General features: G+C 33.7%; 1 protein-coding gene across 1 annotated transcript in view; it reads left to right on the plus strand.

The window, feature by feature from the left end:
- The window catches only part of LOC112630040 (disintegrin and metalloproteinase domain-containing protein 5), a 129,652-nt gene that overhangs the window by 83,989 nt on the left and 27,621 nt on the right, over positions 1-18,042 (plus strand). Inside the window, exons 15-16 of the mRNA XM_025394074.1 lie at positions 9,688-9,778; positions 10,392-10,623. Of these exons, the coding sequence (XP_025249859.1) occupies positions 9,688-9,778; positions 10,392-10,623 (323 nt within the window). The remainder of the gene's footprint in view (positions 1-9,687; positions 9,779-10,391; positions 10,624-18,042) is intronic.

Here is an 18,042-nt window from a genome sequence, read left to right on the forward strand (position 1 = left end):
ACAGCAATGTGACTGCCAGGAATTTAGGGAGAAGGTGAGATGGAGGTTTTGATGATTATCATAATTTTGTTCTGCTTTTCTAACAATCATTATTTGTACCATATGGCAAGACAACAGCTATAGACTTTAAAACATTGTTAACATACAAACAAAGAGCTGGGTTCAGTAGCTCATGCCTGTAATCCCAGCACTTTGGGAGGCCAAGGCGGGCAGATCACAAGGTCAGGAGCTCAAGACCAGCCTGGCCAACATGGTGAAACCCTGTCTCTACTAAAAATACAAAAATTAGCCGGGTGTGCTCGGGATGAGGCGGGAGAATCGCTTGAATCCCGGGAGGCAGAGGTTGCAGTGAGCCGAGATCACGTCACTGCACTCCAGTCTGGGCGACAGAGCCAGAGGCTGTCTTGGAAAACAAAAACAAAAACAAAATCGTACAAACAAATGACCAGTAAAATTAGGAGGAATGGGACAGTACTCCAGATCTATGATTTAATGTTTCTTTAAGTAAAGCCAGGACTCAATGCTAGGCAGATAAAATTAGAGCCACATAGTGGATTGCCAATCAGGTGTCTTCCAGCTTATGCTATTCACTGTGTATTTAATATTATCAGTGATTTGGAGAGATTTTAAAGTCCTTTGTGAGAACTGTGGGAGTACAGGGGTATTTGCCCCAAATAGTACAATTTTTTATTTTTTTTGGAAGGGAAGCATGACTTCTAAAGCATCTTGATTTTAAAATAATATATGTCCACTTCTAGTGACCACATGTTAATGCATCTAGGACGTGATAATTCTGCACTTGACTACCAGTGAGTTTTTGTACTTATTTTTGAAAAACAATCTCACTTTGCTAGCCTCCTGAGGGCAATAGAAGCCTGATGAAAATTTTTCCTTAATGGTACCTGTATTTCAACACATATTAAATCCAATTCTTTGTACAGTAACATGCTATACGGGTTTGCACCCTAGGAGCAATAAGCTACACCATGTAGCCAAGGTTTGTAGCAGGCTATACCATCTAGGTTTGTTTAAGTACACTGTATGATGTTCACACAACAATGGATACATTGCTTAGAACATATTCTCATCATTAAGCAACTCATGACTGTACTCAGTAAATATAAGGTAGTATTATTATTAGATTATGATATGTATTCCCTACAAATACCCAATTATTTGACTAGGTCATCTATGAGCTGTCATGGTCAGCTAAAATGATCCTTGAACAAGGTTTGATATAATTCTGAAGTAGGCATTAGTTTTGCATGGTAAAACCTATATACTATTTGTAGGAAACAGACAATAAGAATTCTTATACCACAGGCCTAATACAAATCATCATGCACCCCCAAATTGTTGGTTTCTGGACAAAATATACTAATGAAGTTGTCATATTGAAAGACATAGCTTATTCATCAAGCAATAGCATTTAAAGTAGGGAAATCTGTAGATCTATGGTAAAAGAACGAGGTTAACTATTAAGTTTTTTTTTCAAAAAAATAAAACCAGTAAAGGAAAAACACCTCAACTGGTTACCACCTTTTTCTAAGCTCTTTACTAAATATTGTTTTTAGAAATGTCTGGCCCTTACAGTATGCTCCTCTTCAGTGTTATCTCTGCAGATGCAAAAACTTCCTATTGTAGGTATAATATAAAATGATGTTATTACCTTTGGTGTTATTTGGTTTGTAGTTATGTTTGCCCTCCATAAGGCTGAAAGTCTCATTAGTTGTAAAGTTCCGTATATTGTTAGAGGGCTTCATGACCAAGTTGAGTTGTATATCATCTAGACAAATGTTAAGTTCTAATCCAACAGTTATATAAAGTTTTCTCAACCTCAGCACTAGTGATATTTTAGGCCAGATCATACTTTGTTGTGAGGAGTGGGGACAGGGAATGCTTCTCCTGTGTGTTGTAGGATATTTGGTAGTGTCTGTGGCCTCTGCCCACTAGACAGGATGCCTGGAGACACTTTTGGTTGTCCCAGCATGGATGGGGTGAATCTTGGCTTCTAGTGAGTACAGGTCACCAGATCAGGTGATGGATGCTGCTAAATGCTTTACAATACACAGGATAACCTCTACAACAAAGAATTATGTCTGCCGTGCTGCATTGAGACCACCTTCTCTAGAGAGGGCCAGAAGTTTGACTACTTTTGCTGATTAAGACTCTGAAAAAGATTATATTCCACACTAAAGTATGAACAGTTTTTGGAAAACTAACCTGGTAATGTTTCTTTTTCAATTTTTAAGATATGATTTATCAAAAACCGTATTGGATCAATATTCTTATGAAAGTGTCACAAAGATTGGCTCTGGGCATAGATATTTTCCAAACCATAGAAGCATACTTACCAGGGAATTTTACGTAAAAGATTTGCTGGATTATTGGATAGTTGTGTGAGAAGGAGAAATAAACAATATTTCGTGATTATTTAATCAACTAACCAAATATGTTCAGGGTTTTCAGCATATATGTTCACGCTTATTTAGTATATAGCACTATAAAATTTAAATGTAATCCTTGTACAAGGTCTGAGGATGCTTCAACTAATTTATCTGAAGCTACAATTGCTCTGGATTTAAGAAATACACTATAAACAGATGATGGAGCTTTGATGAGCACTGGGCAGTTAGGTAAATATTCCTATAATATGACTCTAGCTTTAATGAACACATAGACACTAACATTTATGATAATCTGGAAAACACAGTAAAGATGATTATTGAAGGCTGCGTTGGGGTCTTTTACCTCTCAGTGCACTGAAAGATGTTCTGAAATGTTTGAAAAAGTAAAATCATGTATGGAACTTAGTATTGCATAAAATTAGGAATCAATTGTGTATTTAACCATTTAATCCTGGACATCCTTAAATTTATAAATGGCTTTCAGAAGTTTCTTTTGGATAATTATGAATAGTCAACAATCTTTTGACTATTTCAGACAAAGTTCTTCCTTTGGCTGACAAATTATGGCTAGGTGATAAAATAGGATAGTGAAGCTTTTCCTTAAAATTTTTATATTCCCTTTTAGCCAATGCAATAGATAAATATATAGAGATAGCTTGAAAACTCCAAATAAGTACAGATAGAAGATTGCCTACTTTGGATGAAGGTGGATCTGGAAGGAAACTTTATATTTTGAAGTGCTGATTTAAACCGTGAGAAAAGTAAGGTGGATACTCAGAAAAGCCTTAATGTATTATTGTCGAAGTATATTATAAACTTGCTCAGTTGAAGGCAATTAAATGTTGGCTATCTTCTGTGACACAAAAGAATGCTGAACACAAGACTATCAAAATAATAAATTTAGCTTCAGGCAAGACTGAAAAAAGTGTATAGTGTGGTTTTTTTTGTTTTTTAGTTTTTCAATGTTTATTTTAGCTTTGGGGGGGTACATGTAAAGATTTGTCACTGAGGCTTGCTGTACGAATGATCTCGTCACTTAGATAGTGAGCATAGTCCTGATAGGTAGCCTTCCAACCCTCTCCCTCTTTTTACCCTCCTCCCTCAAGCAGTCCCCAAAATCTACTGTTCCCGTCTTTGTGTCCAAGTGAATTCTGTGTTTACCACAAGTGAGAACACGTGGTATTTGGTTTTCTGTTCCTGCATTAGTTTGCTTAGGATAATGGCCTCCAGCTACATCCATGTTGCTGCAAATAACATGATTTCATTCTTTTTTTATAGCTGCATAGTATTCCGTGGTGTATATGTACTACATTTTCTTTATTCAACCTACTGTTGATGGGCTTCTTGGTTGAGTCCATGTCTTTGCTATTGTGAGTAGTGTTGTGATGAAGATAAACATGCATGTGTCTTTTTGGTAGAGTCATTTATTTTTCTTTGGGTATATACTGGTACCAGGATTGCTGGGTTGAATGGTAGTTCTGTTTTAAGTTCTTTGAGAAATCTCCACACTGCTTTCTATAGTGGCTGAACTAATTTATATTCCCGTCAATAGTATATAAGTGTTCCCTTTTCTCTACAACCTTGCCAGCATCTGTTGTTTTTGGAACTTTTCAATGAATGGTGATGTTGAGCATTTTAAAGTATATTTGTTGCCCCCATGTTTTTCTTCTTTTGTGGAGTGTGTTCATATCCTTCGCCCATTTTTTTAAAGAGTTATTTGTTTTCTGTTTGTCGAATTGCTTATAGATTCTGGATATTAGACCTTTATCAGATGTATAGTTTATGAATATTTTATCCTATTCTGTAGGTTTTCTGTTTACTGTCTTGATAGTTTCTTTTGCTGTGCAGAAGCTCTTTGTTTTAATTAGGTTTCATTATCAGTTTTTGTTTTAGTTATAAATTCTTCTTCAAGGCTGATGTCTGGAATGGTATTTTCTAGATTTTCTTCTAGAGTTTTCATGTTTTTAGGTCTTATATTTGTTTTTAATCAATATTGAGTTAATTTTTGTATTTAGTGAAAGGAAGGGGTCCAGTTTCAGTCTTCTGAATAGGTCTGTTGTTTCACAGTAGCAGAATCTATTATATAAATAACAGTGTACTATATACAAAAAATAACTTTACTGACAGTATATCTTTAAAGGTCAGTTCATTTAGGAAGTCAAGGGAAAGATAAGGCATTGACAAATGCTACAGCATCATTTGATAAGTGTTGGGCCATTGTACCATTGCTTTTTGGTCATATGGAACATTGCCTATTTCAAAAACATTTTTTAAAATATGGCAATCAATATAGCCTTAATATCCTTAATTTTTAGAGAATGAAAGTTTTTTGATCAATGTTCTATGTTGGGGGTCAGTTGTCATCAAAGGAGATCTATGTTGGTGTTCCTAGCTTGCTGGTTTTCTGAGTCCCTTTGAAAATGTTCAGCTGTGTTTTGGAGTCTCCCAGATTTGCAGATTCTCATTCCAATTTATTTTTTTCTTATAATGTCTCCTATTTTGGATTTTATACAAAAAAAGAGGATAGGGCTTCTTTCATTTTAGGTTTCTACTCAACAGCATTCAATAATTTCTCTTCCTCTGAGGAGCTAATAGATGAATCACTATAGGTCTACTCCCTTAGAGGGTAAGTGGATAATAAAATAATACAACTAAAAATTCCTGAGCAAACTTTTTATGTCTCCTTGTGGCTTTGGAATATGCTTTATGTGGTTCTTAGCTCAGGTCTAGGGCATAACTTAAATTAAATTTGCAAAGATTACTATCTATACTAACAGTATTAAATAGGTATTAAATCATTAAATTGGTAGTTTTCTTGGGAGAGACCTTGAGGGAAAAGCAATTTGAATAGGAATTTGGGGAAGCGAGGTGAGGGAACAGGACAGTAGGTGATAATGTCAAAATAGGGTAATGAATGTTAGAGGCACAAGGAGATAAATTTCAGATTGATTTACTTTCATTGGATTTTTCCAAAAAATCTTTAAGAGATGCAATTTTTGTATCAGAATATTGTTCTGAAGACCCTGAACTTTTGTTGTAAAGTCTGATCCTTTCATATTTGGTACTTCTGTTCTCAAGCTCTTTTTAGCTACATCATCTTTGGCATGTCAAAAGTTCTCTATGATGGCAATTGCTATTTTAAATCATCTTTAGTGAAGTTTTGGTGGTTATTGAGGTAAACTAAAAATGGGGATTACAGTGAAAATCTATTTAGCAGTAATTCTGTCAGGTGTGTTTTAGATGCAGAGAGACCAATTTAAGACAATCATTTCAAACAGGGTCTGTAAGTTTTGTGAAACGGTACCTCTGTCTTTTGATTATTTTTCTCAACACTGTATAGTTAATAGCCCAAAAACAATTAGCCTTAGACTGTCCAAACATGATAGGGAGGTTTTCTATGTTAAAGTGATATTGATTTTAAAGACAAAGACTCTCTTCCTGAGGGTTTTTTAGAGCTCAGGGTAACCATTGTTGCTTCAGTGAAAACACAGCCTAATGGGACCCTCTTATATATTTTTCTTTAAGGCTGGGCTAGACAATGTCTTACAGAATCTGTATACTGCCTGAGTTCTTTGAAGGTTGTTTTAAAACACTCAATACAGGATCAAACGTCATAAACAATAGAAAGAACAAATGATTCCATAACTTGATTAATAAAAGAAAAAATATCAGCATATAAAGTTCACCCACCTCCTTGCTTTTGTTTTCTAGTTCAGCATTTTTTAATTTTTTTGAGATGGAGTCTTACTCTGTTGCCCAGGCTGGAGTGCAGTGGCTGGAGTGCAATGGTGCCATCTCGGCTCACTGTAACCTCCGCCTCCCAGGTTCAAGTGATTCTCCTGCCTCAGCCTCCCAAGTACCTGAGATTACAGGCATCCGCCACCACACCCAGCTAATTTTTGTATTTTTAATGGAGATGGGGTTTTGCCGTGTTGGTCAGGCTGGTCTCAAACTCCTGACCTCAGGTCATCCACCTGCCTCGGCCTCCCAAAGTGCTGGGATTACAGGCGTGAGCCACCACGCCTGGTCTAGTTCAGCATTTTGGATTCTCACTAGAGATGGGGCTTGACCACACATAAGGCTCAGGGAATACGCAATACTGTTGTAGAGTATGAAAGTTCTAATAAACAAAATCAACAAGAGTCTTGAAGGTATTTTCAATAGAAGACCTCTAGGCAATCATAATTCACTCTAATTTGAAAAACAAAAAGCTGAAACGATTTAGAGTTCTTGCTCTAGTTTATCTACAAGGCTGCACACCTAACAGAAGACCTACATCTTTCCTTATAACTTTGACATGAAGTAACTTTGAAAGCATATTTAATTAATGTAAAACGTCAGCATAATAATAAATTCTTTTAATGAGAGGGGCATCAGAGTCTGACAACTTCACTTAACTTTACTAAGGAAAGGAGGCCCAGGGAGGTCACACAAGTTTCCCTCTATCACACTGCCTAGTGGAGAGACAGACCTGAACACTGACTTTGGGTTCTGTTAAGTGATCTCCTCATTTGTGCCATTGCACCCTCCTGGCTGGACTGGCTATTAAAAAACTGTCTAGAACTTATATAACATTTCACCCTACTCTGGCATGATTAAAAGCTATAGGCGACTGGGCCCAAGAGCCACTGATGATATTAAACTTCAAAAATTGATTGACGGCATGAAAGATTGTATGAGATTCAATTAATTTCAGCTCTCCTGAGTAAATACTAATTGTGAAAATTGCATAATTTTATTTTCTTTGCTTACTAATGTGCTACTCAGTCTCATCACTTCAGCCTGGGCAATCCAAGCATAGGTCCACACTGGTTGCAACTTCTTTCTATTTTATACCAGAAAATATATTTATGAGACCCTCTGCCCCCAGCTAGGGCCTGTTTTATTATATTTTGATGCTTCTTGTTCAATTAGACATTTTGGTAATAGGTGTGGTCTGGAAATATTTTTATGTGGAATATAGTTTTATGGATCTATCTTATCTCACCTTTGTCTTCCCCCTGCCCCAGATATTTAACTGCAGAAGACTAAAATGATGCATTCTTTTATTTGTATTTCCTCTACTTCTCAATTCTGATGCCCCAAAGGGACCAAATTTAGAAGTAGCAGCTTGTAGTAGTAGTCAATGTAACCAAGTGCAAGACATTGGTTTTCCTAACCAAATAAGCAGAAACACAGATACCTGTGAGCTTTCATCATAGGCCTGCTCTGGGATTCAGATGGGGTGGGAAAGCACTGTAGTTCTACAGCAAAAGGAATTAACAACTAAGGTGAACAATTACATAAGCATCCACAAAATAGAGGTGTTTTGTCCAAAGTTTTTTGCAGCTGCGTAAGAAAAGAAAGAAAAAGAAGAAAAGAAAAACAGAAATAAATCCCCAAACGAGTCATTGACTTTTACTTGGGCCATACCAGGCAAAAAACCCCACAACACAACATAACAAAAAAACCAGCCACACATTCTTTTTTATAGAATCTCCTCCAAGAACATTTCTACAGCAGGTTACTACAGTCCCTAATGTGATCAGCCCTTGACATAGTCTCTCCCACTATTGACTGTGCACCTTGAGGTTCCAGGAGGCACAGCGACTTCAACAAGGGTTTGTCCTAAAATCTTCCAAACTAAACTTCCAGTCACTGCCTTTCTTAAACTGTGCTTTTAGGTGTTGTGGAGACCTCAGTTCAAAGCCCATGAAATGGAGGCAGGAATAGGAAAGCTGCTGAAGAAAATGCCTAAATCTCCCAGGGCTTTGGAGAATTAGGTGGTAGGACTGCCCTGCATAGGTATCATCATCCTAGGGGGAAAAGAAATTCCTGGCCAGGAATTTCACCCGGAGCAACAGGGCCTTGAGAGTCAAAAAACAAAAAACAAAAAAACAAAAAAACCCCACAGAAATTGCTGCCATCCTGACCCTCAAAAATGGAACTGAAAAGAGACACCAGAGAGATGTTGAGTTGTTAAGGGGTACATAGGAATATCCCATGTTTTGCTGCTTTTTCTCCTGGGCAAGGTAGGCTGCCAGGGCCACTCTGGGTTGGGTCTGTGGGCTTCAGGAGGTTGCAGAGAAAGCTTCTTGAGCGTCGTCAGGGAACCACTGGCTAATTGCAAAGGCTGTACTTGTTGCTCAGTAAAGCAGGGTTATGGAATAATGACCCGTCCCTGTCCCTGTCTAGAGTTTTAGTGTTTTATTCATTGTAGATTTTTCTTGCACTAATTTTGATTTTTTTATACTATTGCATTCAGATGTTATTTATTTTGTATTCTTAGGTTTATACCTTAAATTTTGAGCCATCCTAATTGTGACTCTCTATATAATTTAGAGGAACTGGGAAGTTTAAATTAGATTTAATCAAAGAAGTATTTTGTTTGGAGCAAAGCACACAAACCCGATTACTTACTGGGTGAGTTCAAGAGTAGGCTTTTTCGAAAAAGAATTGCTGATGATGGCGGATTCCACTCACAAATCTGTCCTGGCCTGTTCTGTAGCACCTTGTACATGTCTAGATTGTGCTCCTTAACAGAGTGAAATTTACAGATCATGTTCTCCAAGTATGAAAGTCTGTGAAATTATTGAAGAGAGCTCTCTTGTCAATTAAATAGTGGTAACAACAAATGATCTCTATTTTGATTACATATGACTAACATGATCAATGGAAGCTACCTCTAAACTACTAAGTGAAAATAATAGAACAGTTATTATAGATGTTTGAATTTTTCATAATTTTAAAATTAGACATAACTAAATATATAAAGGACTGAAGTAGATGAACATTGATATTCTTTCTAATTTTAAAATTCAACAATTTTTATTTAGTGATTATTAGGATCTAATAATCTAACAATGGATGCTGACTCTAGTGTGGAGCAAGGAGAGTTAAATGAAGTGTTCTTTGTGTTTGTCATCATTATTGCACTACAGATACTATTTTTCTACTGTTTCATTGGAATAAGAGTAAACAGCATTTTCACATGGGGTAGGGAAGTAAGGCAGGAAGTAAATAATTTATAGGCAATAGGGCGATAGTTGCTTATTTGTCTAACAATACAGAACCATTCGAATAATGTTTGTTTTCTGTTTGCTGCAGAAGAAAGTCTTCTAGGCTTATAAAAAGGAGTTTGTTTTTTAATCCTAGCTCTGCCCCCAGAAACTTTTTAGTTCTGGGTAATGATAAACTTTCTTATGGATCACATTATAATTTCCAGACTGAGTCTATCATTTCTTTAATATAATTTAAATTCTGTATTGTAATTTACTTAAGTTTTTGTGGTTGTTCATAGGTTCAAGAGGTGCTCCAATTTTCTGTTATGATGAAATTAATACCAGAGGAGACAAGTTTGGAAACTGTGGCACTGAATATTGTTTGTTTCAGTATGTATTTAGAAAATTATAAATCTGTTTGGAATGTAGGTTAGAGATTGCTAAAATCTAGGAAATATATTCTATGCAGTCAAATAGAATGTTGGGGGTCAGGTTTTCTTCATTACATAATCTGAGCTGGACAATATTATCCACTGCCTACAAGAACATGTGTTTGGTGCCTATAATGTTAAAACAACAATGACCATAAAAATGGCCTCTGTTTATTGTTGTGATGAGCTAGACATTGTTATGCAGCTTATGTATATTATACATTTATAATATAGGTTATAAATATACAACTTACATACATCAAATGTGTATAAGAATTACTTATCTCATTTACTATTGAAAAAACTGGAGACCAGAGATCATTTTCTCAAATTTCAGCAGCTATTGTGGAACAGATCACAGCTGTCATAGTGTAAAACCCACCAGTTTTTCACTTGCCAGTTTGCCTTGTGAAACAAAAAAGAATCATAACATAAGTCATTGTGCAACAAAAAAGTATTGAGAGAAAATTGGATTTAAATTAGTAAATCACTTTTTAAAAATTTCACTATATCAGCATCCTGTGTTATCTCGATAAACAATAAGGTAATTTTTTTCTTCCTTGTGCTTCTAGACATATTCTATGTGGAAAATTAGTCTGTACATGGGAACACAGAGACTTAATATCACGTCCAAATTTATCTGTGATTTATGCACATGTACGAGACCAAACATGTGTGTCTACGTATCTACCCAGTAGGAAGCCACCTCCAGTAGGTTCAACTGTTTCAAAGACATCATATTATTCAGTTGATGACAGAGATGAAACATTTGTACAAGATGGTTCCGTGTGTGGTCCTGATATGGTAATTAGAAATACAAAAATTAAAGTGTTTTAAAATTATTTTTCTGGTTATACTCATTTTGACAATATACTAACCAATGCATTTTCTTCCATTTTTTCTTGTGGTAAAATGCACGTAATATAAAAATTGCCATTTTAACCTTTTAAAGTGTACAATTCAGTGGTATTATATACATTCATAATGCTGTAAAACCATCACCACCCTCTATCTTCATAAATCTTTTCATTTTGTAAAACTGAAACTCATTTCATTAAACAATAACTCCCCATTCCTACCTCCCCTGATCCCCTGAAAAACCACCATTCTACTTTCTGACTCTATAAATTTGACTACTATAGGTATCTGACATAAGAGGAATAATATAGTATTTTTCTTTATGTGACTGGCTTATTTCACTTAGCATAAGACCCTTAAGTTTCAGCTATACTGTAGTATGTCAGAATTTCCTTCATTTTTAAAGCTGACTACTATTCCGTTGTATGTACATTCTGCATTTTATCTATACATCTGTTGATGAACATTTGTGATCATTCCATGTTTTAGCTATTATAAACAATGCCACTATAATCATGGCAGTATAAATATATCTTCAAAACTGTGCTTTCAATTTCTGGGGGTATATACCTGGAAGTAGAATTGCTGGATCACATGGTAGTTCTATTTTTAAATTTTTGAGGAACTGCTGTACCGTCTTCCACAGTGGCTATACCATTTTACATTTCTACTAGCCATGCATAATGGTTCTAGTTTCTCCACATTCTCACCAATACTTACTTCCTGTTTTTTTTCTTTTTTTGATAGTAGCCGTACTATCAAGTGGTATCTCACTGTAATTTTGATTTGCATTTCCCTAATGATTTGTAATTTTGAGCAGCTTTTCTTGTGCTTATTGACCATTTGTATATCTTCTTTAGGGAAATGTCTATTTAAATACTATTCCTATTTTTAAATCATCTTTCTTTGTTGTTTAGTTTTAGGAATTCTCTATATATTTTGGATATTACTCTCTTATGATATGATTTTAAAATATTTTCTTTCATTCTTTGAGTTGCCTTTTTGCTCTGTTGATAGTGTCTTTTAATGCACAATTTAAAAACAATTATAAAATCCAATTAGTCTATTTTTTCTTTTGTTGCATGTACTTTTGGTGTCATAGCCAATAAATCACTGGCTTTTGCCCCATATTTTATTCTAAGAGTATTATAGTTTTAAGGTCTTATGTTTACCTATAGAATCCATTTCAAGTTCATTTTTGTATGTGGTGTTAGGTAAAGGTTCAGTTTTATTCTTTTGTGTGTGGACATCTTGTTTCTCCAGCACAATTTGTTGCAATGATTGTCCTCTCTCCATTGAATGGTCTCAGCACCCTTGTAAAAATTCAGTAGTATCTTTTGACCATATATGCAAGCATTTGTTTATGGGCTGTTTATTCTATTCCATTGGTAATATATTAGTCTTTATGCCAGTACCACAATGTTTTCATTCCTGTAGCTTCCTAGTAAGTTTTGAAATTGAGAAATGTGACTCTTTTAGCTTTGTTCTTCTTTTTCAATATTGTTTTTGGGGTTCCTTGAGATTCTCTATGAATTTTAGTATAAATTTTTCCATTTCTGCAAAAAAATCATTGGAATTTTTATAGTAATTATATTGAATCTGTAGATCACTTTAATATGGACATCTTAAACTGCCTTGTTAAATTAATTTTTTAAGTACTTTGCTTTAAGTACTTTTTGATGCTATCATAAATGGAAATGTATTCAAAATATCCCTTTCAGAGTGTTCATTGTTACTGTATAGAAATGAAGCCAGTTTTTGTATGTTGATTTTGTATTTTGCCACTTTGCTGAATACATTGTTAATTCCAACAGCTTGGTGTAATCCTTAGAGTTTTCTACCTGTAAAATTATGTCCTCTGGAAACAGAAAAGTTTTAATTGTTCCTTTCCAATTTGGATGCCTTTTATTTCTTTTTCTTGCCTAATATCTCTGACTAGAACTTCCAGTACAATGTTGAAGAGAAGTGGTGAAAGGAAGTATCCTTGCCCTGTTCCTGATCTTAGAGGAGAAGCTTTAAAGTCGTATCATTAAGTATAACGTCAGCTGTGGGGTTTTTATATATGGATTTTTATCATGTTGAGGTAGTTTTCTTCTACTTCATGACTGAGTGTACTTTGGGTGTTTGTGTCATGAAAGGTGTTGAATTTTATTAAAACCTTTTCTTTATCAATTAAGATGATCGTTTTGTTTTTCTCCTTCATTCTATTAATGTGGTTATTACATTGGTCAGTTATCATACATTGAACCATCCTTGCATTCCAGAAATCGCAGTTGATCATAGTGTGTACTCCTAATATAGCGCAGTTTGCCAGCATTTTACTGAGGATTCTGCATCTATGTTCATAATGGTTATTGGTCTGTATTTTTTCTTTATAGTGTATTTTTCTGGCTTTGATATCAGGATAATGCTGTCCTTATAAAATGAGTTAGAATATGTTTCCTCTTCTTCAAGTTTTTGGAAAAATTTGAGAAGAACTGTTGTTAATTCTTCTTTACACATTTGAAGCCATTACGTCCAGAAATTTTCTTCATAGGAAGGTTTATGATTATTAATTAATTAATTAATTGAATTATTAATTAAATCTCCTTATGAGTTAGGAGACTGTTCAGGTTTTTAAGTTCTTCATAGTGTTGATAGGTTTTTTGTTTCTATTAATTTGTCAGTTTTATCAAGCTAATCCAGTCCACTGGTAAACAATTGGTCTTGGTATTCTTATAATCCTTTCTATTTCTGAAGAATTGGTAGTAATGTTCTCACTTTTATTCCTGACTTTAGTAATTTGAGTTTTCTGTCTTTATTAGTATGTCTAGATAAAGGTTTGTCAATTTTGTTCATCTTTTCAAAGAACCAATTTTTGGTTTCATTAACTTTATTGTTTTACTCTGTATTTTATCTCTGCTTTACTCTTTATTTTCTTCCTTCTGCTAGAATTTGGTTTATTTTGTTTTGTTTTTTTCTATTTCCTTAAGTTGTAAAGTTAGGTTGTTGATTTTAAATTTTTCTTCTTTTTTATGTAGCATTTATGCTAATAAGTTTTCCCCCTAGAACTTCTTTCACTGCATTCCATAAGTTTTGGAATATTGAGTTTATATTTCTATTTGTTTGTAAGTGTTTTTTAATTTTCTTAGTGATTCTTTCTTTGTTTCACTGGTTCCTTAAGAGTGTTTTGTTTAATTTCTATAGCTTTGTGAAGTTTACAGTTTTACTTAGATTATTTTTCCAGATTTTTAATTTACTTTTTTATTAGAAATTATTATTCTAAATTTTTGATAGATTAAATAATTTATTTTTAAATTTTTATAGATTCAGGGAGGTACATGTGCAGGTATTGGTGAAGTTTTGACATCTAGTGTGCCTGTCACCTGAATAATGAACATTGTCTCCAGTCAGTTATTTTTCAACCCTAACCCCCTGATTTTTCCCCACTTTTGGGGTTCCTGGTGCCTATTTATTTCCATCATTATGTCCATGTGTACCCATTTTTTAGCTTTCACTTATAAGTGAGAACACATGGTATTTGATTTTCAGTTTCTGAGTTAGTTCATATATATGATAATGGTGTCTACCTTTATCCATATTGCTGTACTGCATGGGACATGATTTAATTATTTTTATTGCTATATAGTAATTAATGTATGATATATCTTTATATATCTAGATATATAATTCATTTATAATATATAATATATAATAAATTAACATATATTAGTATAATATAAAATATATTATATATAATATATTTTGTAATTTTTATATATATTATATAATATATTATATTAATATATAATATATTATATTAATGCATAATAAATGAATTATATAATTCATATATGATAAATTCAGAATAAATTCATATATAATCATATATAATAAATGAATTATATACCTAGATATATAGATATATAATACAAGAATTACTACATAGTAATATATATAATATAAATACATAAATAATATGTAACAAATTCATTTAAGTATAATATATGATAAATGCATTTATTAGATATATATAATATAATTAATATAATTTATTATTTATAATGAATTCTTATATATAATAAATGAATTATATATCTAGATATATAAAGATTTTTATAAAAGATATTTATATAAAAGATAAAGATATATATCTAGATATATAAAGATATTGATAAATTTAGATAAATAATTCATTTATTATATATTATATAGTATATAATTAATTATATACTATATAATAAATGAATTATATATCTGTGTTATGTTTACACATGAATTATATATGTGTGTTACCTTTTCTCCACCTGAATTATGTATATGTGTTACCTTTTCTTCACATATATATAATTATATATGTGTTACGTTTTATCCACATCCTCACCAACATCTATTGTTTTTAGACTTTTTAAGAATAACCATTCTGAGGCCTGGCGTGGTGGCGCACACCTGTAGTCCCAGCACTTTGGGAGGCTGACGAAGGTGGATCATGAGGTCAGGAGATCGAGACCTTCCTGGCTAACACAGTGAAACCCTATCTCTACTAAAAATACAAAAAAATTAGCCGGGCGTGGTGGCGGGTGCCTGTAGTCCCAGCTACTTGGGAGGCTGAGACAGTGGAATGGCATGAACGCTGGAGGTGGAGCTTGCAGTGAGCAAAGATTGTGCCACTGAGCTCCAGCCTGGGTGACAGAGCGAGACTCCATCTCAAAAAAAAAAAAAAACAAAAGAAAAAGAAAAAAGCCATTTGGACTGATGTGAGATAGGGTGTCATCATAACTTTAAGTTACATTTCTCTGATCTTTGGTGATGCTCAGCATTTTATCATATGTTTGCTAGCCACTCGTATATCTTCTTTTGAGAGATGTCTGTTCATGTCCTTTGCCCACTTGTTACTGGGATTATTTGTTTTTCAGTTAAGTTGTTGCGTTCCTAGTGGATTCTGGATATCAGTTCTTTGTTGGATGCATAGTTTACAAATATTTTCTCCCATTTTGTAGGTTGTCTGTTTACTCTGTTGTTATTTGTTTGCTATGTAGACACTTTTTTTAGTTTAATTAAATCCTATCTATTTTTTTTGTTGTTGTTGTTGCATTTGCTTTTGGAGTTTTAGTCCTAAATTCTATTTGGAGTTTTAATCCTAAATCTTTTGGACAGAAGAGTTGTTTCCTAGACTTTCTTCAGGAATTGTTATAGTTTCATGTTTTAGGTTTAAGTTTTGAATCTATCTTCAGTTAAGTTTTTTTTTTTTTTTTTGCTTGTATCTTTTTTTTAAAAATTTATTTATTATTATTATACTTTAAGTTGTAGGGTACATGTGCATAACGTGTAGGTTTGTTACATATGTATACTTGTGCCATGTTGGTGTGCTGCACCCATCAACTCATCATTTACATCAGGTATAACTCCCAATGCAATCCCTCCCCCCTCCCCCCTCCCCATGATAGGCCCCGGTGTGTGATGTTCCCCTTCCCGAGTCCAAGTGATCTCATTGTTCAGTTCCCACCTATGAGTGAGAACATGCGGTGTTTGGTTTTCTGTTCTTGTGATAGTTTGCTGAGAATGATGGTTTCCAGCTGCATCCATGTCCCTACAAAGGACACAAACTCATCCTTTTTTATGGCTGCATAGTATTCCATGGTGTATATGTGCCACATTTTCTTAATCCAATCTGTCACTGATGGACATTTGGGTTGATTCCAAGTCTTTGCTATTGTGAATAGTGCTGCAATAAACATATGTGTGCATGTGTCTTTATAGCAGCATAATTTATAATCCTTTGGGTATATACCCAGTAATGGGATGGCTGGGTCGTATGGTACATCTAGTTCTAGATCCTTGAGGAATCGCCATACTGTTTTCCATAATGGTTGAACTAGTTTACAATCCCACCAACAGTGTAAAAGTGTTCCTATTTCTCCACATCCTCTCCAGCACCTGTTGTTCCCTGACTTTTTAATGATCGTCATTCTAACTGGTGTGAGATGGTATCTCATTGTGGTTTTGATTTGCATTTCTCTGATGGTTAAGTTTTGTATATTGTTAAAGGTAAGGGTCCAGATTCATTCTTCTGCATTTGGCTAACCAGCTATCCCAGAACCATTTATTAGAGAGTCCTTTCCCCATTTCTTATTGAATTTTGGGTGTGGATCTTTTATCCTGCAACTGTCCTGTGTTAACTTAGTTGTAGGAGTTTGATTGTGGATTTCTTGGGATTTTTTTTTTATGTAGAAAATAATTTGGAAATAGAGATCATTTTATTTTTTCCTTTTCAATCTGTATATGTTTTATTTCTTTTTCTTGCTTTACTGCAATGGTTAGAACTTACAGTATGATGTTGAATAAGAGTGTTGAGAGAGGATGTCCTGGACTTTTTCCTAATCTAAGAGGAATGTATTAAGTCTGCCATCATTAAATATGATGTTAGATGTAGGTTTTTTTTTTTTTGCAGATGCCTCTTAAGTTGAGTCAACCATTTTCTACTGCTAACTTATTGAAGGTTTTTATTATACTTGTGTCTTGAATTTTGTCAAATGCTTTTTGTGTGTCGACTGATGTGGTCACATGATTTTTCTTCTTTAGTTCATTGAATGTTGGATTACATTAATCAATTTTTAAATGTAGAACCAGCATTACTTACTTGGTGTTAATATCCCTTGGTCATTATGTATAAATTTTTTATGCATTGTTGCATTTAGTTTGCTAATATTTTGTTGAATAATCTTTGTATCCAAATTCATGAGGGGTATTGGTCTGTAGTTTATTTTTATTGCTGTTGTTGCAATGTGTTTATCTGATTTTGGTCATTTTATATGGCATTATAAAATTAATTGAAAACTGTTTTTTATTCTTCTATTTTTGGAAAGAGATTGTGTAAAATGTATGTTAATTTTTTCTTTAAATGTTGATAGAATTCTCTAGTGAAATCATTTGGGCCTGGAAATTTCACTTTTTAGGAGGTTTTAAACTATGAATTCAATTTCTTCAGTTGTTGTAATGGTCTTCAGATTATAAGCTGTTTCTTGGTGATTTTTGGTTGTTCATGGTTTGCTAGAAATTGGTCAATTTCCTCAAAGTTTCTGAATTTATAAATGTAAAGCTGTTCATAGTATTTCTTCATTATTCTGTGTAATGGCTGCAGGATCTGCAATGATATCCTTTATCTCATTTCTGATATTGGTGATTTGTGTCTTCTTTTTAAAACTTGTCAGTCTTGCTAAAGTTATTAATTTCATAAAAAATTTCAAAGAATTTGCTTTTTGTTTCATTGGTTTTCCTCAGTCTTGCTAACAATTTATTAATTTCATAAAAAAATTTCAAGACTCCACTCTGTTATATTGGTTTCTTTATTATTTTCCAGTTTTTAATTTCATATGGAACTTTCAA

Source organism: Theropithecus gelada, chromosome 8 (genome assembly GCF_003255815.1).
Source record: "Theropithecus gelada isolate Dixy chromosome 8, Tgel_1.0, whole genome shotgun sequence".
NCBI lineage: Eukaryota > Metazoa > Chordata > Mammalia > Primates > Cercopithecidae > Theropithecus > Theropithecus gelada.